Genomic DNA, 26,500 nt, shown 5'->3' with positions numbered 1-26,500 from the left:
AGGCTGTTGAGTCTGCCGATAAGAATGCGGTGATTGACAGAGTCGAAAGCCTTGGCCAGGTGCTTCTTCACCTGCATTGCTTGCTGTTTGGGGTTTTAGGCTGGGTTTCTGTACAGCACTTTGAGATATCAGCTGATGTACGAAGGGCTATATAAAATAAATTTGATTGATTGATTTTGATTGATGAAGACAGCTGTTATGATATCGGTTAGGGCCTTGAGTGTGGCTGAGGTGCACCCATGACCAGCTCGGAAACCAGATTGCATAGTGGAAAAGGTACAGTGGGATTTGAAATGGCCGGTGATCTGTTTATTAACTTGGCTTTCGAAGATTTTAGAAAGGCAGGGAAGATTGGACATACTGTAGGTCTATAACAGTTTGGGTCCATTGAAGAGGGGGATGACCCCGCAGCTTTCCAATCTTTGGGGATTACAGACGATACGAAAGAGAGGTTGAACAGGCTAGTAATAGGGGTTGCAACAATCTCGGCGGATACATTTAGAAAGAGAGGGTCCAAATTGTCTAGCCCAGCTGATTTGTATGGGTCCAAATTTTGCAGTTCTTTCAGAACATCAGCTATCTGGGGGGGGGGGGGGGGGGTTCTCCATGGACTTTACAGTGTCCCAAAACCTTTTGGAATTGGTGCTACAGGAAGCAAATTTCTGTTTGAAAATGCTAGCCTTAACCTTCCTAACTGACTGAGTATATTGGTTCTTAACTTATTCCTAACTTATATCGTGGGGGCTATTATATTTTATATCGTGGGGGCTATTCGATGCTAATGCAGAATGCCAAATTATGTTTTTTCCTGGTCAAGGGCAGTCAAGTCTGGAGAGAACCAAGGGCTCAGTTCTACATGTTTTGAATGGGGCATGCTTATTTAAGATGGAGAATAAGCCCTTTTGAAGAGCAACCAGGCATCCTCTACTGACGGGATGAGGTCAATATCCTTCCAGGATACCCAGGCCAGGTCGATTATAAAGGCCTGCTCGCTGAAGTGTTTTAGGGAGCATTTGACAGTGTTGAGGGGTTGTCGTTTGACTGCGGAACCAGTACGCATGCAGGCAATGAGGCAGTGATCGCTGAGATCCTGGTTGAAGACAGCAGAGGTGTATTTAGAGGGCAGGTTGGTCAGGATGATGTCTAAGAGGGTGCCCATGGTTACAGATTTAGGGTTGTACCTGGTAGGTTCCTTGATAATTTGTGTGAGATTGAGGGCATCAAGCTTAGATTGTAGGATGGCCGGCGTGTTAAGCATGTCCCAGCTTAGGTCGCCTAGCAGCACGAGCTCTGAAGGTAGATGGGGGGCAATCGGTTCACATATGGTGTCCAGGGCACAGCTCGGGGCTGAAGGTGGTCTAACAAGTGGCAACGGTGAGAGACTTATTTTTGGAAAGGTAGATTTTTAAAAGTAGGAGCTTGTTGTTTGGGCACAGACCTGGATAGTAAGACAGAACTCTGCAGGCTATCTCTGCAGTAGATTGCAACACCGCCCCCTCTGGCAGTTCTCTCTTGTCGGAATATTTTATAGTTAGGGATGGAAATTTCAGGGTTTTAGGTGACCTTCCTAAGCAAGGATTCAGACACGGCTTGGACATTCAGGTTGGCGGAGTGTGCTAAAGCAGTGAATAAAACAAACTTAGGGAGGAGGCTTCTAATGTTAACATGCATTAAACTGTTACGGGAATTAAATTCCTATATGTTTTAATACCCAATTAAATTAAACACTGTCCACTCCTAAGAATTTGTAAGACTCTTATTTGCATAAAATGGACAGAGACCAGTCTCAAAATCAATCTGTAGCGTTAAATAAACTGTCATTCGTTTTCAAACTGTCCCGTCTCTTCTCCCACTCTGGTACAAAGGCAGTATCTCAAGCCTTCCCACATCGTCTCCCTACCAATTTAATATGATTTATGACTGAGCCAAGGTCTTCCTGTGTAGATAAGCATTCTAGCCAGTCTGACGATAAGTTCAGTACTAGGATTAAAAGAAAATTCATACAGTAACATAATAGTAGTCTGATTATTCAGTCCTGATTGAAATGTATACATAATTAGTAATTATTGATTAAAAAAAAATCCCTTAACAGAAACCAATGCTTTTACGGTTACAGAAGTCAACAAATGAAAGCATCTTAGTAGGTAACTAGGTTAACCTTAGTAGGTAACTAGGTTAACCTTAGTAGGTAACTAGGTTAACCTTAGTAGGTAACTAGGTTAACCTTAGTAGGTAACTAGGTTAACCTTATTAGGTAACTAGGTTGACCTTAGTAGGTAACTAGGTTAACCTTAGTAGGTAACTAGGTTGACCTTAGTAGGTAACTAGGTTGACCTTAGTAGGTAACTAGGTTAACCTTATTAGGTAACTAGGTTGACCTTATTAGGTAACTAGGTTGACCTTAGTAGGTAACTAGGTTGACCGTATTAGGTAACTAGGTTGACCTTAGTAGGTAACTAGGTTAACCTTAGTAGGTAACTAGGTTGACCTTAGTAGGTAACTAGGTTAACCTTAGTAGGTAACTAGGTTGACCTTAGTAGGTAACTCCGTTGACCTTAGTAGGTAACTAGGTTATCCTTGGTAGGTAACTAGGTTGACCTTAGTAGGTAACTAGGTTGACCTTAGTAGGTAACTAGGTTGACCTTATTAGGTAACTAGGTTAACCTTAGTAGGTAACTAGGTTGACCTTATTAGGTAACTAGGTTAACCTTAGTAGGTAACTAGGTTGACCTTAGTAGGTAACTAGGTTAACCTTAGTAGGTAACTAGGTTGACCTTAGTAGGTAACTCCGTTGACCTTAGTAGGTAACTAGGTTGACCTTATTAGGTAACTAGGTTAACCTTAGTAGGTAACTAGGTTGACCTTATTAGGTTACTAGGTTAACCTTAGTAGGTAACTAGGTTGACCTTATTAGGTAACTAGGTTGACCTTAGTAGGTAACTAGGTTAACCTTAGTAGGTAACTAGGTTGACCTTAGTAGGTAACTCCGTTGACCTTAGTAGGTAACTAGGTTGACCTTATTAGGTAACTAGGTTAACCTTAGTAGGTAACTAGGTTGACCTTATTAGGTTACTAGGTTAACCTTAGTAGGTAACTAGGTTGACCTTAGTAGGTAACTAGGTTGACCTTAGTAGGTAACTAGGTTAACCTTAGTAGGTAACTAGGTTAACCTTAGTAGGTAACTAGGTTAACCTTAGTAGGTAACTAGGTTAACCTTAGTAGGTAACTAGGTTGACCTTAGTAGGTAACTAGGTTGACCTTATTAGGTAACTAGGTTAACCTTAGTAGGTAACTAGGTTGACCTTAGTAGGTAACTAGGTTGACCTTAGTAGGTAACTAGGTTGACCTTAGTAGGTAACTAGGTTGACCTTAGTAGGTAACTCCGTTGACCTTAGTAGGTAACTAGGTTATCCTTGGTAGGTAACTAGGTTAACCTTAGTAGGTAACTAGGTTGACCTTAGTAGGTAACTAGGTTAACCTTAGTAGGTAACTAGGTTGACCTTAGTAGGTAACTCCGTTGACCTTAGTAGGTAACTAGGTTGACCTTAGTAGGTAACTAGGTTAACCTTAGTAGGTAACTAGGTTGACCTTAGTAGGTAACTAGGTTAACCTTAGTAGGTAACTAGGTTGACCTTAGTAGGTAACTCCGTTGACCTTAGTAGGTAACTAGGTTATCCTTGGTAGGTAACTAGGTTACCTCCATCCAACCTCACTGAGCTCGAGCTGTTTTGCAAGGAGGAATGGGAAAAAATGTCAGTCTCTTGATGTGCAAAACTGATAGAGACATACCCCAAGCGACTTACAGCTGTAATCGCAGCAAAAGGTGGCGCTACAAAGTATTAACTTAAGGGGGCTGAATAATTTTGCACGCCCAATTTTTCAGTTTTTGATTTGTTAAAAAAGTTTGAAATATCCAATAAATGTCGTTCCACTTCATGATTGTGCCCCACTTGTTGTTGATTCTTCACAAAAAAATACAGTTTTATATCTTTATGTTTGAAGCCTGAAATGTGGCAAAAGGTCGCAAAGTTCAAGGGGGCCGAATACTTTCGCAAGGCACTGTATATACTGTACTCTATATCATCTACTGCATCTTTATGTAATACATGTATCACTAGCCACTTTAACTATGCCACTTTGTTTACATACTCATCTCATATGTATATACTGTACTCTATATCATCTACTGCATCTTTATGTAATACATGTATCACTAGCCACTTTAAACTATGCTACCTTATATAATGTTTGCATACCCTACATTACTCATCTCATATGTATACGTATATACTGTACTCTATATCATCTACTGCATCTTTATGTAATACATGTATCACTAGTCACTTTAAACTATACCACTTTGTTTACATACTCATCTCATATGTATATACTGCACTCTATATCATCGACTGTATCCTTATGTAATACATGTATCACTAGTCACTTTAACTATGCCACTTTGTTTACATACTCATCTCATATGTATATACTGTACTCTATATCATCGACTGTATCCTTATGTAATACATGTATCACTAGTCACTTTAACTATGCCACTTTGTTTACATACTCATCTCATATGTATATACTGTACTCTATATCATCGACTGTATCCTTATGTAATACATGTATCACTAGCCACTTTAACTATGCCACTTTGTTTACATACTCATCTCATATGTATATACTGCACTCAATACCATCTACTGGATCTTGCCTATGCCGCTCTATACCATCACTCATTCATATATCTTTATGTACATATTCTTTATCCCTTTACACTTGTGTCTATAAGGTAGTAGTTTTGGAATTGTTAGGTTAGATTACTCGTTGGTTATTTCTGCATTTCGGAACTAGAAACACAAGCATTTCGCTACACCCGCATTAATATCTGCTAACCATGTGTATTTGACCAATACATTTGATTTGATATGACTTGATTTGTTGACCTTTGTAGATAGCAATGTTAACATTAACAGAAAACTAGATTGACCTTAATAGGTAACTAGGTCGACCTTAATAGGTAACTAGCTTAACCTTAAAAGATAACTAGGTTAACCTTAACATAAAACTAGTTTGAGTAGTTTTAGTAGGTAACTAGGTTGACCTTAGTAGTTACAGTAACTAGGTTAACCTTAGTATGCAACTATGCTGACCTTAGTAGGTAACTAGGTTGACCTTTGTAGGTAACTAGGTTGACCTTTGTAGGTAACCAGGTTGACATTTGTAGGTAACAAGGTTGACCTTTGTAGGTAACTAGTTTAACCTTACTAGTTAACTAGGTTGACCTTTGTAGGTAACTAGTTTAACCTTACTAGTTAACTCCGTTGACCTTTGTAGGTAACTAGGGGGGAGAGATGAACGCTGTGTTCATTTGACTAACACGAACACAATCCATTCTACAGTGCCTTGCGAAAGTATTCGGCCCCCTTGAACTTTGCGAGTTTTTGCCACATTTCAGGCTTCAAACATAAAGATATAAAACTGTATTTTTTTGTGAAGAATCAACAACAAGTGGGACACAATCATGAAGTGGAACGACATTTATTGGATATTTTAAACTTTTTTAACAAATCAAAAACTGAAAAATTGGGCGTGCAAAATTATTCAGCCCCCTTAAGTTAATACTTTGTAGCGCCACCTTTTGCTGCAATTACAGCTGTAAGTCGCTTGGGGTATGTCTCTATCAGTTTTGCACATCGAGAGACTGACATTTTTTCCCATTCCTCCTTGCAAAACAGCTCGAGCTCAGTGAGGTTGGATGGAGAGCATTTGTGAACAGCAGTTTTCAGTTCTTTCCACAGATTCTCGATTGGATTCAGGTCTGGACTTTGACTTGGCCATTCTAACACCTGGATATGTTTATTTTTGAACCATTCCATTGTAGATTTTGCTTTATGTTTTGGATCATTGTCTTGTTGGAAGACAAATCTCCGTCCCAGTCTCAGGTCTTTTGCAGACTCCATCAGGTTTTCTTCCAGAATGGTCCTGTATTTGGCTCCATCCATCTTCCCATCAATTTTAACCATCTTCCCTGTCCCTGCTGAAGAAAAGCAGGCCCAAACCATGATGCTGCCACCACCATGTTTGACAGTGGGGATGGTGTGTTGCTTTTACGCCAAACATAACGTTTTGCATTGTTGCCAAAAAGTTCAATTTTGGTTTCATCTGACCAGAGCACCTTCTTCCACATGTTTGGTGTGTCTCCCAGGTGGCTTGTGGCAAACTTTAAACAACACTTTTTATGGATATCTTTAAGAAATGGCTTTCTTCTTGCCACTCTTCCATAAAGGCCAGATTTGTGCAATATACGACTGATTGTTGTCCTATGGACAGAGTCTCCCACCTCAGCTGTAGATCTCTGCAGTTCATCCAGAGTGATCATGGGCCTCTTGGCTGCATCTCTGATCAGTCTTCTCCTTGTATGAGCTGAAAGTTTAGAGGGACGGCCAGGTCTTGGTAGATTTGCAGTGGTCTGATACTCCTTCCATTTCAATATTATCGCTTGCACAGTGCTCCTTGGGATGTTTAAAGCTTGGGAAATCTTTTTGTATCCAAATCCGGCTTTAAACTTCTTCACAACAGTATCTCGGACCTGCCTGGTGTGTTCCTTGTTCTTCATGATGCTCTCTGCGCTTTTAACGGACCTCTGAGACTATCACAGTGCAGGTGCATTTATACGGAGACTTGATTACACACAGGTGGATTGTATTTATCATCATTAGTCATTTAGGTCAACATTGGATCATTCAGAGATCCTCACTGAACTTCTGGAGAGAGTTTGCTGCACTGAAAGTAAAGGGGCTGAATAATTTTGCATGCCCAATTTTTCAGTTTTTGATTTGTTAAAAAAGTTAGAAATATCCAATAAATGTCGTTCCACTTCATGATTGTGTCCCACTTGTTGTTGATTCTTCACAAAAAATACAGTTTTATATCTTTATGTTTGAAGCCTGAAATGTGGCAAAGGTCGCAAAGTTCAAGGGGTCCGAATACTTTCGCAAGGCACTGTATGTCGTTCCTCTCTATCGATGCCTTCTTTTCTTTCATGAATTAATATATTGTATTTCCTACCTTTCCCCCTCCTCCCCTCCTCCCCTATCTCCCCTATCTCCCCCTCTCCCCTATCTCCCCCTCCTCCTCTATCGCCCCCTCCTCCCCTACATCCCCTTATCTCCCCCTCCTCCCCTACATCCCCTTATCTCCCCCTCCTCCTCTATCGCCCCCTCCTCCCCTACATCCCCTTATCTCCCCCTCCTCCCCTACATCCCCTTATCTCCCCCGCCTCCTCTATCTCCCCCCTCCTCCTCTATATCCCCTTATCTCCCCCTCCTCCTCTACATCCCCTTATCTCCCCCTCCTCCTCTATCTCCCCCTCCTCCTCTATATCCCCTTATCTCCCCCTCTTCCTCTATCGCCCCCTCCTCCTCTACATCCCCTTATCTCCCCCTCCTCCTCTATCTCCCCCTCCTCCTCTATCGCCCCCTCCTCCCCTACATCCCCTTATCTCCCCCTCCTCCTCTATCGCCCCCTCCTCCCCTACATCCCCTTATCTCCCCCTCCTCCCCTACATCCCCTTATCTCCCCCTCCTCCCCTACATCCCCTTATCTCCCCCTCCTCCTCTATCGCCCCCTCCTCCCCTACATCCCCTTATCTCCCCCTCCTCCCCTACATCCCCTTATCTCCCCCTCCTCCCCTACATCCCCTTATCTCCCCCTCCTCCTCTATCGCCCCCTCCTCCCCTACATCCCCTTATCTCCCCCTCCTCCCCTACATCCCCTTATCTCCCCCTCCTCCTCTATCGCCCCCTCCTCCCCTACATCCCCTTATCTCCCTCTCCTCCCCTATCTCCCCTTTTCTCCCCCTCTCCCCTATATCCCCTTATCTCCCCCTCCTCCTCTATCTCCCCCCATCTCCCCCTTCTTCTCTATCTCCTCTATCTCCCCCTTCTTCTCTATCTCCCCTATATCCCCTTATCTCCCCCCTCCTCCCCCCTCCTCCTCTATCTCCCCTTATCTCCCCCCTCCTCTATCTCCCCTTATCCCCCCCTCCTACTTTATCTCCCTTATCTCCCCCTCTCCCCTTATCTCCCCCTCCTCCCCTATCTCCCCCTCTCCCCTATATCCCCTTTTCTCCCCCTCTCCCCTATATCCCCTTATCTCCCCCTCCTCCTCTATCTCCCCTCCTCATTTATCTCCCCTCCTCATTTATCCCCCCCCTCCTCTATCTCCCCCTTCTCCTCTCTCCCCCTCTCCCCTATATCCCCTTTTCTCCCCCTACTCCTCTATCCCCCCCTCCTCCTCTATCTCCCCCCTCCTCTATCTCCCTCTATCTCCCCCTTCTTCTCTATCTCCCCCTATCTCCCCCTTCTTCTCTATCTCCCCTACCTCCCCTTATCTCCCCCTCCTCCTCTATCTCCCCCTGTAGAGCACCTTTAAATTTAAGTCGGAGAGTGATATCCACTTGGCAGAGCACCATAAGCAGGTAGGCAGGTTATTGAGGAAAAGTTGGACAGACTACGACTGTGACTATGTGGTTCTCTACTATTGAAGTGAAACCGCTCTTTTCTACTTCCCCAGAGTCAGATGAACTTGTTTGATATCATTTTAACTGAACCAATACTAACTAGCGTTAGCTCAATGACTAGTGGTCTATGGGTATGCTAGCATAGAAATAGTGTCTGACTCTGGGTAGGTATAAAAATGTCTAGATTGCCGTAATCTTGCTGTATCCCGTTAAGATGAATGTGCTGGACTGTAAGTCCCTCTGGATAATAGAGTTTACTAAATGACTGAAATGTGTCATGTAATGTACTGCAGGTCCTGTATGATGGGAAGCTGGCCAGCTCCATCTCTTTCACCTACAACGCCAAGGCCACTGACGCACAGCTCTGTCTGGAGTCATCGCCCAGAGAGAACGCATCCAACTTCGTTCACTCCCCACATGCACTCATGCTGCAGGTCAGTGGGGGAGGGAGGGTGTTGAGGGAAGGGGGGTGGGTGAGGGAGGGAGGGTGGGTGGAGTGTGTGTGTGTCACGTTCTGACCTTGGTTCTTTTGTTATGTCTTTCTTTTAGTATGTTCAGGGCGTGAGTTGGGGTGGGCAGTCTATGTTATTTTTTTCTATCATTTGGGATTTCTGTGTTTGGCCTGGTATGGTTCTCAATCAGAGGCAGCTGTCAATCGTTGTCCCTGATTGAGAACCATACTTAGGTAGCCTGGTTGTCCCTGATTGAGAACCATACTTAGGCAGCCTGGTTGTCCCTGATTGAGAACCATACTTAGGCAGCCTGGTTGTCCCTGATTGAGAACCATACTTAGGCAGCCTGGTTGTCCCTGATTGAGAACCATACTTAGGCAGCCTGGTTGTCCCTGATTGAGAACCATACTTAGGCAGCCTGGTTGTCCCTGATTGAGAACCATACTTAGGCAGCCTGGTTGTCCCTGATTGAGAACCATACTTAGGCAGCCTGGTTGTCCCTGATTGAGAACCATACTTAGGCAGCCTGGTTGTCCCTGATTGAGAACCATACTTAGGCAGCCTGGTTGTCCCTGATTGAGAACCATACTTAGGCAGCCTGGTTGTCCCTGATTGAGAACCATACTTAGGCAGCCTGGTTGTCCCTGATTGAGAACCATACTTAGGCAGCCTGGTTGTCCCTGATTGAGAACCATACTTAGGCAGCCTGGTTTCACCCTTTGAGTTGTGTGTTGATTATTTTCTGTTTGTATTCACCGTTCAGGACTGTTTCGTTATTCCGTTTTGTGTTCATGATAATAAATTATCAATATGGACACTTACCACACTGCGCATTGGTCCTCCTCTTCTTCCACCAACAACGGCCGTTACAGTGTGTGTCCTAACAGTGTGTTATCTCATGTAGGATGTGAAGGTCATATTGACCCATTTTACAGGGTGTGTGTGTGTCCTAACAGTGTGTTCTCTCATGTAGGATGTGAAGGCCATAGTGACCCATTCCATCCACAGTGCCATCCATTCTATAGGAGGAATACAGGTCCTCTTCCCTCTCTTCTCACAACTGGACTACACACAACTCAACGACAGCTCTGTGGACACCAGCGTGTGGTGAGTTGGAGGGAGGGAGGGAGAGAGGGAGGGAGGGAGAGAGAGAGCGAGAGAGGTCTGTGGACCCCACCCTGTGGTGAGTAGGAGGGAGGGAGGGAGGTCTGTGGACACCAGCGTGTGGTGAGTAGGAGGGAGGGAGGAAGGTCTGTGGACACCAGCGTGTGGTGAGTAGGAGGGAGGGAGGGAGGGAGGGAGACCACCGTGTGGTGAGTATGAGGGAGGGAGGGAGGGAGGGAGGTCTGTGGACACCAGCGTGTGGTGAGTAGGAGGGAGGGAGGGAGGGAGGTCTGTGGACACCACCGTGTGGTGAGTATGAGGGAGGGACGGGGAACAAAAGAGAGAAAGATCCCACATTCTCGATCTCTCTCTTTATCTATCCATGTATGTGTGTCTCTCTCTCTCTGCGTGTCCCAGAGTCCTAGCCCCCCAAGGTGCCATTAGTAAGTCTGTATAAAGATGAGGGGCTGAATCCTCTACATATTTAATGTCTCAGCAATGCACTACTCTATCTAGAGCTACACTACTATATACTGTTACAGTACTATGTTGTAACCTTGTATTGATTAATGTGACGACTGCTGTTCATCGAATGATTTACTGTTTATCATTATGTGATTAAATTAATCAGGTAATTAATTAATTTCCTCTACAGTCTCATTCTGAACGTCTCATAATCCGTAAATCTGCACAAACCCGAGTCTCACTAAATCATTCTGTACCGCACCAATCTAGTTGAGTCCCACTAAATCATTCTGTACCGCACCAATCTAGTTGAGTCTCACTAAATCATTCTGTACCTCACCGATCTAGTTGAGTCTCACCAAATCATTCTGTACCGCACCGATCTAGTTGAGTCTCACTAAATCATTCCGTACCGCACCAATCTAGTTGAGTCCCCACTAAATCATTCTGTACCGCACCGATCTAGTTGAGTCCCACTAAATCATTCCGTACCGCACCAATCTAGTTGAGTCTCACTAAATCATTCTGTACCGCACCGATCTAGTTGTCTCACTAAATCATTCTGTACCGCACCGATCTAGTTGAGTCTCACTAAATCATTCTGTACCGCAGCGATCTAGTTGTCTCACTAAATCATTCTGTACCGCACCGATCTAGTTGAGTCTCACTAAATCATTCTGTACCGCACCAATCTAGTTGTCTCACTAAATCATTCTGTACCGCACCGATCTAGTTGTCTCACTAAATCATTCTGTACCGCACCGATCTAGTTGAGTCCCACTAAATCATTCTGTACCGCACCGATCTAGTTGTCTCACTAAATCATTCTGTACCGCACCGATCTAGTTGAGTCTCACTAAATCATTCTGTACCGCACCAATCTAGTTGTCTCACTAAATCATTCTGTACCGCACCGATCTAGTTGTCTCACTAAATCATTCTGTACCGCACCGATCTAGTTGAGTCTCACTAAATCATTCTGTACCGCACCGATCTAGTTGAGTCTCACTAAATCATTCTGTACCGCACCGATCTAGTTGAGTCTCACTAAATCATTCCGTACCGCACCAATCTAGTTGAGTCCCCACTAAATCATTCTGTACCGCACCGATCTAGTTGAATCCCACTAAATCATTCCGTACCGCACCAATCTAGTTGAGTCTCACTAAATCATTCTGTACCGCACCGATCTAGTTGTCTCACTAAATCATTCTGTACCGCACCGATCTAGTTGAGTCTCACTAAATCATTCTGTACCGCAGCGATCTAGTTGTCTCACTAAATCATTCTGTACCGCACCGATCTAGTTGAGTCTCACTAAATCATTCTGTACCGCACCAATCTAGTTGTCTCACTAAATCATTCTGTACCGCACCGATCTAGTTGTCTCACTAAATCATTCTGTACCGCACCGATCTAGTTGAGTCCCACTAAATCATTCTGTACCGCACCGATCTAGTTGTCTCACTAAATCATTCTGTACCGCACCGATCTAGTTGAGTCTCACTAAATCATTCTGTACCGCACCAATCTAGTTGTCTCACTAAATCATTCTGTACCGCACCGATCTAGTTGTCTCACTAAATCATTCTGTACCGCACCGATCTAGTTGAGTCCCACTAAATCATTCTGTACCGCACCGATCTAGTTGTCTCACTAAATCATTCTGTACCGCACCGATCTAGTTGAGTCTCACTAAATCATTCTGTACCGCACCAATCTAGTTGTCTCACTAAATCATTCTGTACCGCACCAATCTAGTTGAGTCTCACTAAATCATTCTGTACCGCACCAATCTAGTTGTCTCACTAAATCATTCTGTACCGCACCGATCTAGTTGTCTCACTAAATCATTCTGTACCGCACCGATCTAGTTGAGTCCCACTAAATCATTCTGTACCGCACCGATCTAGCTGTCTCACTAAATCATTCTGTACCGCACCGATCTAGTTGAGTCTCACTAAATCATTCTGTACCGCACCGATCTAGTTGTCCCACTAAATCATTCTGTACCGCACCAATCTAGTTGAGTCCCACTAAATCATTCTGTACCGCACCGATCTAGTTGAGTCCCACTAAATCATTCTGTACCGCACCGATCTAGTTGTCTCACTAAATCATTCTGTACCGCACCGATCTAGTTGAGTCTCACTAAATCATTCTGTACCGCACCGATCTAGTTGAGTCTCACTAAATCATTCCGTACCGCACCAATCTAGTTGAGTCTCACTAAATCATTCTGTACCGCACCGATCTAGTTGAGTCTCACTAAATCATTCCGTACCGCACCAATCTAGTTGAGTCCCACTAAATCATTCTGTACCGCACCGATCTAGTTGAGTCTCACTAAATCATTCTGTACCGCACCGATCTAGTTGAGTCCCACTAAATAATTCTGTACCGCACCGATCTAGTTGAGTCTCACTAAATCATTCTGTACTGCACCGATCTAGTTGAGTCTCACTAAATCATTCTGTACCGCACCGATCTAGTTGAGTCTCACTAAATCATTCTGTACCGCACCAATCTAGTTGAGTCTCACTAAATCATTCTGTACCGCACCGATCTAGTTGAGTCCCACTAAATCATTCTGTACCGAACCAATCTAGTTGATTATTTATTTACTAACAAGCTAAAATGATAATATAAGATACACAAGCACGCAGTCTGGGCCATTGATTAGAACTTAGTACGATGACAACAGGTCCCTAGCAGACCAACACAATGTGACACGTGTTACGCTAAATAGGGATTTCAAGAGAGAGAGAGAAAACATTCTCTTTGATCTGGACATTTTCCACACAACGTACAATATGCAAACAGCAAGCACATAGTTACACTGTTTTCCTTATAATGTCGTCATCTAACTTTTAATAACAACAACAACAACAACAACATCTTTCCTTTACATATTTCATCTATCCTCATTACTACCATTTTGGCTGACGAAACCTATTGTCCCAAAGTCCCTGTATTGCATGTTACTGTTCTGAGGTAGGTTCTCCATAGGCACATCATACATTTCATTCCTCCACAGTGAGAGGACAAAGGGATTTTGGCTGCTGCCTTAAGATTTGCAATGGGTGTGAGGTGTCATAAACCCCCCCGACTCCATACCTCTCTGTCTCTCCCCCTCTGGTGGGTGTGAGAGATGTCTCTGTAGGAGTGTTGTTCACGGTAACCTGACCCGAACAGGACAGACATGACAACTACTAGAACTATGTACTGTTATTATACTACTATAACTATATACTGCTACAGTACTACTATAACTATATACTGTTATTATACTACTATAACTATATACTGTTATTATACTACTATAACTATATACTGTTACAGTACTACTATAACTATATACTGTTACAGTACTACTATGACTATATACTGTTATTATACTACTATAACTATATACTGTTATTATACTACTATAACTAAATACTGTTACAGTACTACTATGACTATATACTGTTATTATACTACTATAACTATATACTGTTATTATACTACTATAACTATATACTGTTATTATACTACTATAACTATATACTGTTACAGTACTACTAGAACTATATAATGTTATTATACTACTAGAACTATATACTGTTATTATACTACTAGAACTATATACTGTTATTATACTACTAGAACTATATACTGTTACAGTACTACTAGAACTATATACTGGTATTATACTACTAGAACTATATACTGTTATTATACTACTAGAACTATATACTGTTACAGTACTACTAGAACTATATACTGTTATTATACTACTAGAACTATATACTGTTATTATACTACTAGAACTATATACTGGTATTATACTACTAGAACTATATACTGCTTCTCCCTACTATAATTCTGTAATTCAACTACCAGAGAAGAGCTAGTTACTATGACTACATTCTCAGCCTACGGTATATCAGGGATTGATTGCAGACACTCTTATCCATTTACAGGAGCATTTAGGGTAAAGTGTCTTGAACGAGGCCACGTAGACAGATTTTTCACCTAGTCGGCTCAGGGATTCAAACCAGCAACCTTTCTGTTAGCGGCTCAACACTCTTTACCTCTAGGCTTTCTGCCACATATTGGTGCTTCATGATTGGTTCTTCATGATTGGTTCTTCATGATTGGTGATTCATGATTGGTTCTTCAGATTTACTTAATACATATTTGCTATCATACTGTATGTATTTACAGATAATGTGTGTGTGTGTGTGTGTTTTCTATGTTAAATTGTTTGTGTGTGTGTGTTCTCTATGTTAAATTGTGTGTGTGTTATCTATGTTAAATTGTGTGTGTGTGTGTGTTCTCTATGTTAAATTGTGTGTGTGTGTGTTCTCTATGTTTTATTGTGTGTGTGTGTGTGTGTGTGTGTGTTCTCTATGTTAAATTGTGTGTGTGTGTGTTCTCTATGTTAAATTGTGTGTGTGTGTGTTCTCCATTGTTCAATTGTGTGTGTGTGTTCTCCATTGTTAAATTGTGTGTGTGTGTGTGTGTTCTCTATGTTAAATTGTGTGTGTGTGTGTTCTCTATGTTAAATTGTGTGTGTGTGTGTGTTTCTGTACGCAGTCTGGGCCATTGATTAGAACTTAGTACGATGACAACAGGTCCCTAGCAGACCAACACAATGTGACACGTGTTACGCTAAATAGGGATTTCAAGAGAGAGAGAGAAAACATTCTCTTTGATCTGGACATTTTCCACACAACGTACAATATGCAAACAGCAAGCACATAGTTACACTGTTTTCCTTATAATGTCGTCATCTAACTTTTAATAACAACAACAACAACAACAACATCTTTCCTTTACATATTTCATCTATCCTCATTACTACCATTTTGGCTGACGAAACCTATTGTCCCAAAGTCCCTGTATTGCATGTTACTGTTCTGAGGTAGGTTCTCCATAGGCACATCATACATTTCATTCCTCCACAGTGAGAGGACAAAGGGATTTTGGCTGCTGCCTTAAGATTTGCAATGGGTGTGAGGTGTCATAAACCCCCCCGACTCCATACCTCTCTGTCTCTCCCCCTCTGGTGGGTGTGAGAGATGTCTCTGTAGGAGTGTTGTTCACGGTAACCTGACCCGAACAGGACAGACATGACAACTACTAGAACTATGTACTGTTATTATACTACTATAACTATATACTGTTACAGTACTACTATAACTATATACTGTTATTATACTACTATAACTATATACTGTTATTATACTACTATAACTATATACTGTTACAGTACTACTATAACTATATACTGTTACAGTACTACTATGACTATATACTGTTATTATACTACTATAACTATATACTGTTATTATACTACTATAACTATATACTGTTACAGTACTACTATAACTATATACTGTTATTATACTACTAGAACTATATACTGTTATTATACTACTATAACTAAATACTGTTACAGTACTACTATGACTATATACTGTTATTATACTACTATAACTATATACTGTTATTATACTACTATAACTATATACTGTTATTATACTACTATAACTATATACTGTTACAGTACTACTAGAACTATATACTGTTATTATACTACTAGAACCATATACTGTTATTATACTACTAGAACTATATACTGTTACAGTACTACTAGAACTATATACTGTTATTATACTACTAGAACTATATACTGTTATTATACTACTAGAACTATATACTGTTACAGTACTACTAGAACTATATACTGTTATTATACTACTAGAACCATATACTGTTATTATACTACTAGAACTATATACTGTTACAGTACTACTAGAACTATATACTGTTATTATACTACTAGAACTATATACTGTTATTATACTACTAGAACTATATACTGTTACAGTACTACTAGAACTATATACTGGTATTATACTACTAGAACTATATACTGTTATTATACTACTAGAACTATATACTGTTACAGTACTACTAGAACTATATACTGTTACAGTACTACTAGAACTATATACTGGTATTATACTACTAGAACTATATACTGTTACAGTACTACTAGAACTATATACTGTTACAGTACTACTAGAACTATATACTGGTATTATACTACTAGAACTATATACTGGTATTATACTACTAGAACTATATACTGCTTCTCCCTACTATAATTCTGTAATTCAACTACCAGAGAAGAGCTAGTTACTATGACTACATTCTCAGCCTACGGTATATCAGGGATTGATTGCAGACACTCTTATCCATTTACAGGAGCATTTAGGGTAAAGTGTCTTGAACGAGGCCACGTAGACAGATTTTTCACCTAGTCGGCTCAGGGATTCAAACCAGCAACCTTTCTGTTAGCGGCTCAACACTCTTTACCTCTAGGCTTTCTGCCACATATTGGTGCTTCATGATTGGTTCTTCATGATTGGTTCTTCATGATTGGTTCTTCATGATTGGTTCTTCATGATTGGTTCTTCATGATTGGTGATTCATGATTGGTGATTCATGATTGGTTCTTCAGATTTACTTAATACATATTTGCTATCATACTGTATGTATTTACAGATAACGTGTGTGTGTGTGTGTGTGTGTGTTTTCTATGTTAAATTGTTTGTGTGTGTGTGTGTGTGTGTTCTCTATGTTAAATTGTGTGTGTGTGTGTGTTCTCTGTTAAATTGTGTGTGTGTGTGTTCTCTATGTTTTATTGTGTATGTGTGTGTGTGTGTGTGTTCTCTATGTTAAATTGTGTGTGTTCTCCATTGTTAAATTGTGTGTGTGTGTGTTCTCCATTGTTAAATTGTGTGTGTGTGTGTGTTCTCCATTGTTAAATTGTGTGTGTGTGTGTTCTCCATTGTTAAATTGTGTGTGTGTGTGTGTTCTCCATTGTTAAATTGTGTGTGTGTGTGTGTGTTCTCTATGTTAAATTGTGTGTGTGTGTTCTCTATGTTAAATTGTGTGTGTGTGTGTTCTCTGTGTTAAATTGTGTGTGTGTGTGTTCTCTATGTTAAATTGTGTGTGTGTGTGTTCTCTATGTTAAATTGTGTGTGTGTGTGTTCTCTATGTTAAATTGTGTGTGTGTGTGTTCTCTATGTTAAATTGTGTGTGTGTGTGTTCTCTATGTTAAATTGTTTGTGTGTGTGTGTTTCTGTGTTAAATTGTGTGTGTGTGTTCTCTATGTTAAATTGTGTGTGTGTGTGTGTTCTCTATGTTAAATTGTGTGTGTGTGTGTGTTTCTGTGTTAAATTGTGTGTGTGTGTGTTCCTGTGTTGCAGTGCCACCCTCCTGGCGTTCCTAGTTGAGCTGTTGAAGAGCTCCGTGGCCATGCAGGAACAGATGCTGGGGGGGAAAGGATTCCTGGTGATCGGGTACCTGCTGGAGAAGGTACACGTTCGCTCACAATACGACTGATTGAGTTACTGATTTGATTGATTCTCTCCCTCTTCTCTCTCTCTCTCCCTCGTCTCTCTCTAGTCGTCCAGGGTCCACATCACCAGAGCGGTGTTAGATCAGTCCTTATGGTTTGAATGAATGATTGACAGGTTGACTCTCTCTCTCTCTCTCTCTCCCTCTTCTCTCTCCAGTCGTCCAGGGTCCACATCACCAGAGCGGTGTTAGATCAGTCCTTATGGTTTGAATGATTGATTGACAGGTCGACTCTCTCTCTCTCTCTCTCTCCCTCGTCTCTCTCTAGTCGTCCAGGGTCCACATCACCAGAGCGGTGTTAGATCAGTCCTTATGGTTTGAATGAATGATTGACAGGTTGACTCTCTCTCTCTCTCCCCCCCCCCCCAGTCGTCCAGGGTCCACATCACCAGAGCTGTGCTGGAACAGTTCTTGTCCTTTGCTAAGTACCTGGACGGGTTAACCCACGGAGCGCCACTCCTCAAACAGCTGTGTGACCACGTCCTCTTCAACGCTGCCATCTGGATACACACACCCGCTAAGGTAGGGAGAGAGAGAGAGAGAGAGAGTGTCCTGATCTACAGTACCGTCTGGATACACACAGCCCGTATAGTTCTGCCCAGATCCTATAATCTTTCTCCAGGGGTAGCTGATTCCACACAGCAACTGGAAGGGAGATTTTTTGTGAAGAGAGTCAAGGAATAAAAGAAAAGTGTGTAAAATTACAGGGGTAGAAGAAGAGAAGAACGTGAGAGAGAATATAGAAGAAAGAGAGAACAGCTGAAAAGAGAGATGCAGTGGGGGGGAGAGGGGAAAGACAGAGGAGGTGGAAGAGAGAGGATATAGAAGAGAGAGCAGGAGAGAGGAGGTGGAAGAGAGAGAGAGGAGCGGGGAAAGAGAGAGAGGATGGATTCAGCTCTTGAGCTGACTAATGTCAGTTCTGAATTAGCTGTTGCACTAGTGGGTATAGTGTCAGTCCAGTGTGTTCGACTACCACTTTGTTAGGGACACCTCGTTAAGAGATACCTCGTTAAGAGACACCTCGTTAAGAGACACCTCGTTAAGAGACACCTCGTTAAGAGATACCTCGTTAAGAGATACCCCGTTAAGAGATACCTCGTTAAATATATTTCTAATCACCCTGGATGGTGGCAGTGTGTGTGAGGGGGCTAAGGATGTGGAAGCAAGCTGTGTGTGTGTGTGTGTGTGTGTGTGTGTGTGTGTGTGTGTGAGAGAGAGAGACACGAGGGTGAGAGAGACGGGAGAGAGGGAGACGGGGGTGGAAATGAACGAGGAATAGAAAGGTTTTTAAATGTCTGAACTTAGATGGTGTTTGTGTAAACTCCTCAGATGAGCCTGAGGTGGTAAAAAAAATACTTTAGATATGGTATTAGAGACCAATAGTTATGTAGAGAAGAGCAGGACCAATAGTTATGTAGAGAAGAGCAGGACCAATAGTTATGTAGAGAAGAGCAGGACCAATAGTTATGTAGAGAAGAGCAGGACCAATAGTTATGTAGAGAAGAGCAGGACCAATAGTTATGTAGAGAAGCGCAGGACCAATAGTTATGTAGAGGAGAGCAGGACCAATAGTTATGTAGAGAAGAGCAGGACCAATAGTTATGAAGAGCAGGACCAATAGTTATGAAGAGCAGGACCAATAGTTATGTAGAGGAGAGCAGGACCAATAGTTATGTAGAGAAGAGCAGGACCAATAGTTATGTAGAGGAGAGCAGGACCAATAGTTATGTAGAGAAGCGCAGGACCAAGAGTTATGTAGAGGAGAGCAGGACCAATAGTTATGTAGAGAAGAGCAGGACCAATAGTTATGTAGAGAAGAGCAGGACCAATAGTTATGTAGAGAAGAGCAGGACCAATAGTTATGTAGAGAAGAGCAGGACCAATAGTTATGTAGAGGAGAGCAGGACCAAGAGTTATGTAGAGAAGAGCAGGACCAATAGTTATGTAGAGAAGAGCAGGACCAATAGTTATGTAGAGAAGAGCAGGACCAATAGTTATGTAGAGAAGAGCAGGACCAATAGTTATGTAGAGAAGAGCAGGACCAATAGTTATGTAGAGAAGAGCAGGACCAATAGTTATGTAGAGAAGAGCAGGACCAATAGTTATGTAGAGAAGAGCAGGACCAATAGTTATGAAGAGCAGGACCAATAGTTATGTAGAGAAGAGCAGGACCAATAGTTATGTAGAGCAGGACCAATAGTTATGTAGAGAAGAGCAGGACCAATAGTTATGCAGAGAAGAGCAGGACCAAGAGTTATGTAGAGAAGAGCAGGACCAATAGTTATGCAGAGAAGAGCAGGACCAAGAGTTATGTAGAGAAGAGCAGGACCAATAGTTATGTAGAGAAGAGCAGGACCAATAGTTATGCAGAGAAGAGCAGGACCAATAGTTATGTAGAGAATGACCAATAGTTATGTAGAGAAGAGCAGGACCAATAGTTATGCAGAGAAGAGCAGGACCAATAGTTATGCAGAGAAGAGCAGGACCAAGAGTTATGTAGAGAAGAGCAGGACCAATAGTTATGCAGAGAAGAGCAGGACCAATAGTTATGCAGAGAAGAGCAGGACCAATAGTTATGTAGAGAAGGACCAAGAGTTATGTAGAGAAGAGCAGGACCAATAGTTATGCAGAGAAGAGCAGGACCAAGAGTTATGTAGAGAAGAGCAGGACCAATAGTTATGCAGAGAAGAGCAGGACCAAGAGTTATGTAGAGAAGAGCAGGACCAATAGTTATGTAGAGAAGAGCAGGACCAAGAGTTATGTAGAGAAGAGCAGGACCAATAGTTATGCAGAGAAGAGCAGGACCAAGAGTTATGTAGAGAAGAGCAGGACCAATAGTTATGTAGAGAAGAGCAGGACCAATAGTTATGTAGAGAAGAGCAGGACCAATAGTTATGTAGAGAAGAGCAGGACCAATAGTTATGTAGAGAAGAGCAGGACCAAGAGTTATGTAGAGAAGAGCAGGACCAATAGTTATGTAGAGAAGAGCAGGACCAATAGTTATGCAGAGAAGAGCAGGACCAATAGTTATGTAGAGAAGAGCAGGACCAATAGTTATGTAGAGAAGAGCAGGACCAAAACGTAGTTGTTAATGAAGCAAACAGGGTGGACATCAGACTATTAGAGAGATCCTGAGTTTAGTTCGGTGAGAGCGGTTTAGGATTTTGCGTAGCATCAAACCATGTTTGGCGCGAATAGAAGAGGAGTGGACACGGTTCCAGAATATCGTCCCATGTGTCATCAATAAACTCATCACTGTTCCCATAAACATTTTAATAGCTTGTGAAGGAAGGGTTGTGAAGAGAGTAAATTTTATCATAGCTGTAAGAAATATCAACTTTTTTACAGTTGGGGATGGTGTGATTAATGCGTCAGTGGGAGGGCCCACAGGAATACTGGAGAATTGATTAATGCGTCAGTGGGAGGGCCCACAGGAATACTGGAGAATTGATTAATGCATCAGTGGGAGGGCCCACAGGAATACTGGAGAATTGATCAATGCATCAGTGGGAGGGCCCACAGGAATACTGGGGAATTGATCAATGCATCAGTGGGAGGGCCCACAGGAATACTGGGGAATTGACTAATGCGTCAGTGGGAGGGCCCACAGGAATACTGGGGAATTGATCAATGCATCAGTGGGAGGGCCCACAGGAATACTGGGGAATTGATTAATGCATCAGTGGGAGGGGCCACAGGAATACTGGGGAATTGATTAATGCATCAGTGGGAGGGGCCACAGGAATACTGGTGAATTGATTAATGCGTCAGTGGGAGGGCCCACAGGAACACTGGTGAATTGATTAATGCATCAGTGGGAGGGCCCACAGGAATACTGGAGAATTGATTAATGCGTCAGTGGGAGGGCCCACAGGAATACTGGAGAATTGATTAATGCGTCAGTGGGAGGGCCCACAGGAATACTGGTGAATTGATTAATGCGTCAGTGGGAGGGCCCACAGGAACACTGGTGAATTGATTAATGCGTCAGTGGGAGGGCCCACAGGAACACTGGTGAATTGATTAATGCGTCAGTGGGAGGGCCCACAGGAATACTGGGGAATTGATTAATGCATCAGTGGGAGGGGCCACAGGAATACTGGAGAATTGATTAATGCGTCAGTACAGGAAGAGTTGAGAGGTTATGTCACGGACAAAGATGCTCACAAAATCTTAAGAAATTACTATTTGGAAAGGTGGAAATTAGCTGAGTTTTTGGCACGATGCAAACCTTCACTTTTTCCACATTTTGTTACGTTACAACCTTATTCTAAAATGTATTAAGTAGTTGTTTTCCTTCATCAATCTACACACAATACACCCCATAATAACATCACAACACCCCATAATAACATCACAATACCCCATAATGACATCACAATACCCCATAATAACATCACAACACCCCATAATAACATCACAATACCCCATAATGACATCACAATACCCCATAATAACATCACAATACCCCATAATAACATCACAATACCCCATTCTGACATCACAATACCCCATTCTGACATCACAATACCCATTCTGACATCCCAATACCCCATAATAACATCACAATACCCCATTCTGACATCACAATACCCCATACTGACATCACAATACCCCATAATAACATCACAATACCCCATAATAACATCACAATACCCCATTCTGACATCACAATACCCCATAATGACATCACAATACCCCATAATGACATCACAATACCCCATAATGACATCACAATACCCCATAATGACATCACAATACCCCATAATAACATCACAATACCCCATAATAACATCACAATACCCCATTCTGACATCACAATACCCCATTCTGACATCACAATACCCATTCTGACATCCCAATACCCCATTCTGACATCACAATACCCCATTCTGACATCACAATACCCCATAATGACATCACAATACCCCATAATAACATCACAATACCACATACTGACATCACAACACCCCATAATGACATCACAACACCCCATAATAACATCACAATACCCCATTCTGACATCACAATACCCCATAATGACATCACAATACCCCATTCTGACATCACAATACCCCATAATAACATCACAATACCCCATTCTGACATCACAATACCCCATAATAACATCACAATACCCCATTCTGACATCACAACACCCCATAATAACATCACAAAACCCCATTCTGACATCACAATACCCCATAATGACATCACAATACCCCATAATGACATCACAATACCCCATACTGACATCACAACACCCCATAATAACACCACAATACCCCATTCTGACATCACAATACCCCATTCTGACATCACAATACCCCATACTGACATCACAATACCCCATAATAACATCACAATACCCCATTCTGACATCACAATACCCCATTCTGACATCCCAGTACCCCATAATAACATCACAATACCCCATTCTGACATCCCAATACCCCATTCTGACATCACAATACCCCATTCTGACATCCCAATACCCCATAATAACATCACAATACCCCATTCTGACATCCCAATACCCCATAATAACATCACAATACCCCATTCTGACATCCCAATACCCCATAATAACATCACAATACCCCATTCTGACATCACAATACCCCATAATAACATCACAATACCCCATTCTGGCATCACAATACCCCATAATAACATCACAATACCCCATTCTGACATCCCAATACCCCATAATAACATCACAATACCCCATTCTGACATCACAATACCCCATAATGACATCACAATACCCCATTCTGACATCCCAATACCCCATAATAACATCACAATACCCCATTCTGACATCCCAATACCCCATAATAACATCACAATACCCCATTCTGACATCACAATACCCCATAATAACATCACAATACCCCATTCTGACATCACAATACCCCATAATAACATCACAATACCCCATAATAACATCACACTACCCCATTCTGACATCACAATACCCCATTCTGACATCACAATACCCCATAATAACATCACAATACCCCATAATGACATCACAATACCCCATTTTGACATCACAATACCCCATAATGACATCACAATACCCCATTCTGACATCACAATACCCCATAATGACATCACAATACCCCATAATGACATCACAAAAACAGAATTGAATACATTTTTGCAAATGTATTAAAAACAAAAAACTCAAATGTCACATTTACATTAGTATTCAGACCCTTTACTCAATACTTTGTTGAAGCACCTTTGGCAGCGATTACAGCCTTGAGTCTTCTTGGGTATGATGCTACAAGCTTGGCACACCTGTATTTGGGGAGTTTCTCCCATTTTTCTCTGCAGATCCTCTCAAGCTCTGTCAGGTTGGATGAGGAGCGTCGCTGCACAGCTATCAGGTCTATCCAGAGATGTTCGATTGGGTTGATGTCCGGGCACTGGCCACTCAAGGACATTCAGAGACTAGTCGTGAAGCCACTCCTGCATTGTCTTGGTAGTGTGCTTAGGGTTGTTGTCCTGTTGGAAAGTTAACCTTTGCCCCAGTCTGAGGTCCTGAGCGCTCTGGAGCAGGTCAAGGATCTCTCTGTACTTTGTTCCGTTCACCTTTCCCTCGATCCTGAAGACATGAGAGGAGGGTAGAGGGCATGAGAGGAGGGTAGAGGACATGAGAGGAGGGTAGAGGACATGAGAGGAGGGTAGAGGACATGAGAGGAGGGTAGAGGACATGAGAGGAGGGTGGAGGACATGAGAGGAGGGTGGAGGACATGAGAGGAGGGTAGAGGACATGAGAGGAGGGTAGAGGACATGAGAGGAGGGTAGAGGACATGAGAGGAGGGTAGAGGACATGAGAGGAGGGTGGAGGACATGAGAGGAGGGTGGAGGACATGAGAGGAGGATGGAGGACAGGAGGGGAGGGTAGAGGACATGAGAGGAGGGTAGAGGACATGATGGGAGGGTAGAGGACATGAGGGGAGGGTAGAGGACATGAGAGGAGGGTAGAGGACATGAGAGGAGGGTAGAGGACATGAGAGGAGTGTAGAGGACAGGAGGGGAGGGTAGAGGACATGAGAGGAGGGTAGAGGACATGAGAGGAGGGTAGAGGACATGAGAGGAGGGTAGAGGACATGAGAGGAGGGTAGAGGACATGAGAGGAGGGTAGAGGACATGAGAGGAGGGCATGAGAGGAGAGGAGGGTAGAGGACATGAGAGGAGAGGAGAGGAGGGTAGAGGAGAGGAGGACAAGAGAGGAGAGGAGGGTAGAGGACATGAGAGGAGAGGAGGGTAGAGGACATGAGAGGAGAGGAGGGTAGAGGATATGAGAGGAGAGGAGGGTAGAGGACATGAGAGGAGGGTAGAGGACATGAGAGGAGAGGAGGGTAGAGGACAAGAGAGGAGAGGAGGACAAGAGAGGAGAGGAGGGTAGAGGACATGAGAGGAGAGGAGGGTAGAGGACAAGAGAGGAGAGGAGGACAAGAGAGGAGAGGAGGGTAGAGGATAGGAGAGGAGAGGAGGGTAGAGGACAACACCTTCAGTTGATAGTTGCTGTGTCTCTCTCTCTCCCCCTCTTTTTCCCTTCCTGTATGTGTGTTACGTGTTTCTCCTTCCAGGTCCAGTTGTCCCTGTACACCTACCTGTCTGCGGAGTTCATTGGGACGTCGACCATCTACAGCACCATCCGTCGCGTCGGTACCGTGCTGCAGCTGATGCACACGCTGAAGTACTACTACTGGGTCAGCAACCCACTGGAGAGCAGCGGCATCACACCTAAAGGACTGGGTACGTACGCACGCACGCACAGACAGACAGACAGACAGACAGACGTCACAGACAGACGTCACAGACAGACAGACACAGACAGACAGACAGACAGACAGACGTCACAGACAGACGTCACAGACAGATGTCACAGATAGACAGACGTCACAGACAGACGTCACAGACAGACAGACAGACGTCACAGACAGACGTCACAGACAGACAGACGTCACAGACAGACAGACAGACAGACGTCACAGACAGACGTCACAGACAGACCGACGTCACAGACAGACAGACGTCACAGACAGACAGACGTCACAGACAGACAGACGTCACAGACAGACAGACGTCACAGACAGACGTCACAGACAGACGTCACAGACAGACAGACGTCACAGACAGACAGACAGACGTCACAGACAGACGTCACAGACAGACGTCACAGACAGACGTCACAGACAGACATACGTCACAGACAGACAGACGTCACAGACAGACAGACAGACAGACGTCACAGACAGATGTCACAGATAGACAGACGTCACAGACAGACGTCACAGACAGACAGACAGACGTCACAGACAGACGTCACAGACAGACAGACGTCACAGACAGACAGACAGACAGACGTCACAGACAGACGTCACAGACAGACCGACGTCACAGACAGACAGACGTCACAGACAGACAGACGTCACAGACAGACAGACGTCACAGACAGACGTCACAGACAGACAGACGTCACAGACAGACAGACAGACAGACAGACGTCACAGACAGA

At 42.9% G+C, this 26,500-nt stretch overlaps 1 protein-coding gene across 1 annotated transcript in view; it reads left to right on the top strand.

Moving 5' to 3' along the window:
• LOC110534825 (neurobeachin) overlaps positions 1-26,500 on the top strand; it is a 315,108-nt gene that overhangs the window by 124,001 nt on the left and 164,607 nt on the right. The window contains exons 10-15 of the mRNA XM_090188780.1: positions 8,429-8,485; positions 8,821-8,961; positions 9,953-10,086; positions 17,814-17,922; positions 18,334-18,486; positions 25,569-25,737. Coding sequence (XP_090044906.1) covers positions 8,429-8,485; positions 8,821-8,961; positions 9,953-10,086; positions 17,814-17,922; positions 18,334-18,486; positions 25,569-25,737 — 763 coding nt within the window. The remainder of the gene's footprint in view (positions 1-8,428; positions 8,486-8,820; positions 8,962-9,952; positions 10,087-17,813; positions 17,923-18,333; positions 18,487-25,568; positions 25,738-26,500) is intronic.

The sequence above is a fragment of the Oncorhynchus mykiss genome, chromosome 10 (assembly GCF_057628025.1).
Source record: "Oncorhynchus mykiss isolate SJ-2025 chromosome 10, ASM5762802v1, whole genome shotgun sequence".
Taxonomy (NCBI): Eukaryota; Metazoa; Chordata; class Actinopteri; order Salmoniformes; family Salmonidae; genus Oncorhynchus; species Oncorhynchus mykiss.
This window is presented reverse-complemented; position numbering and strand designations above follow the sequence as displayed.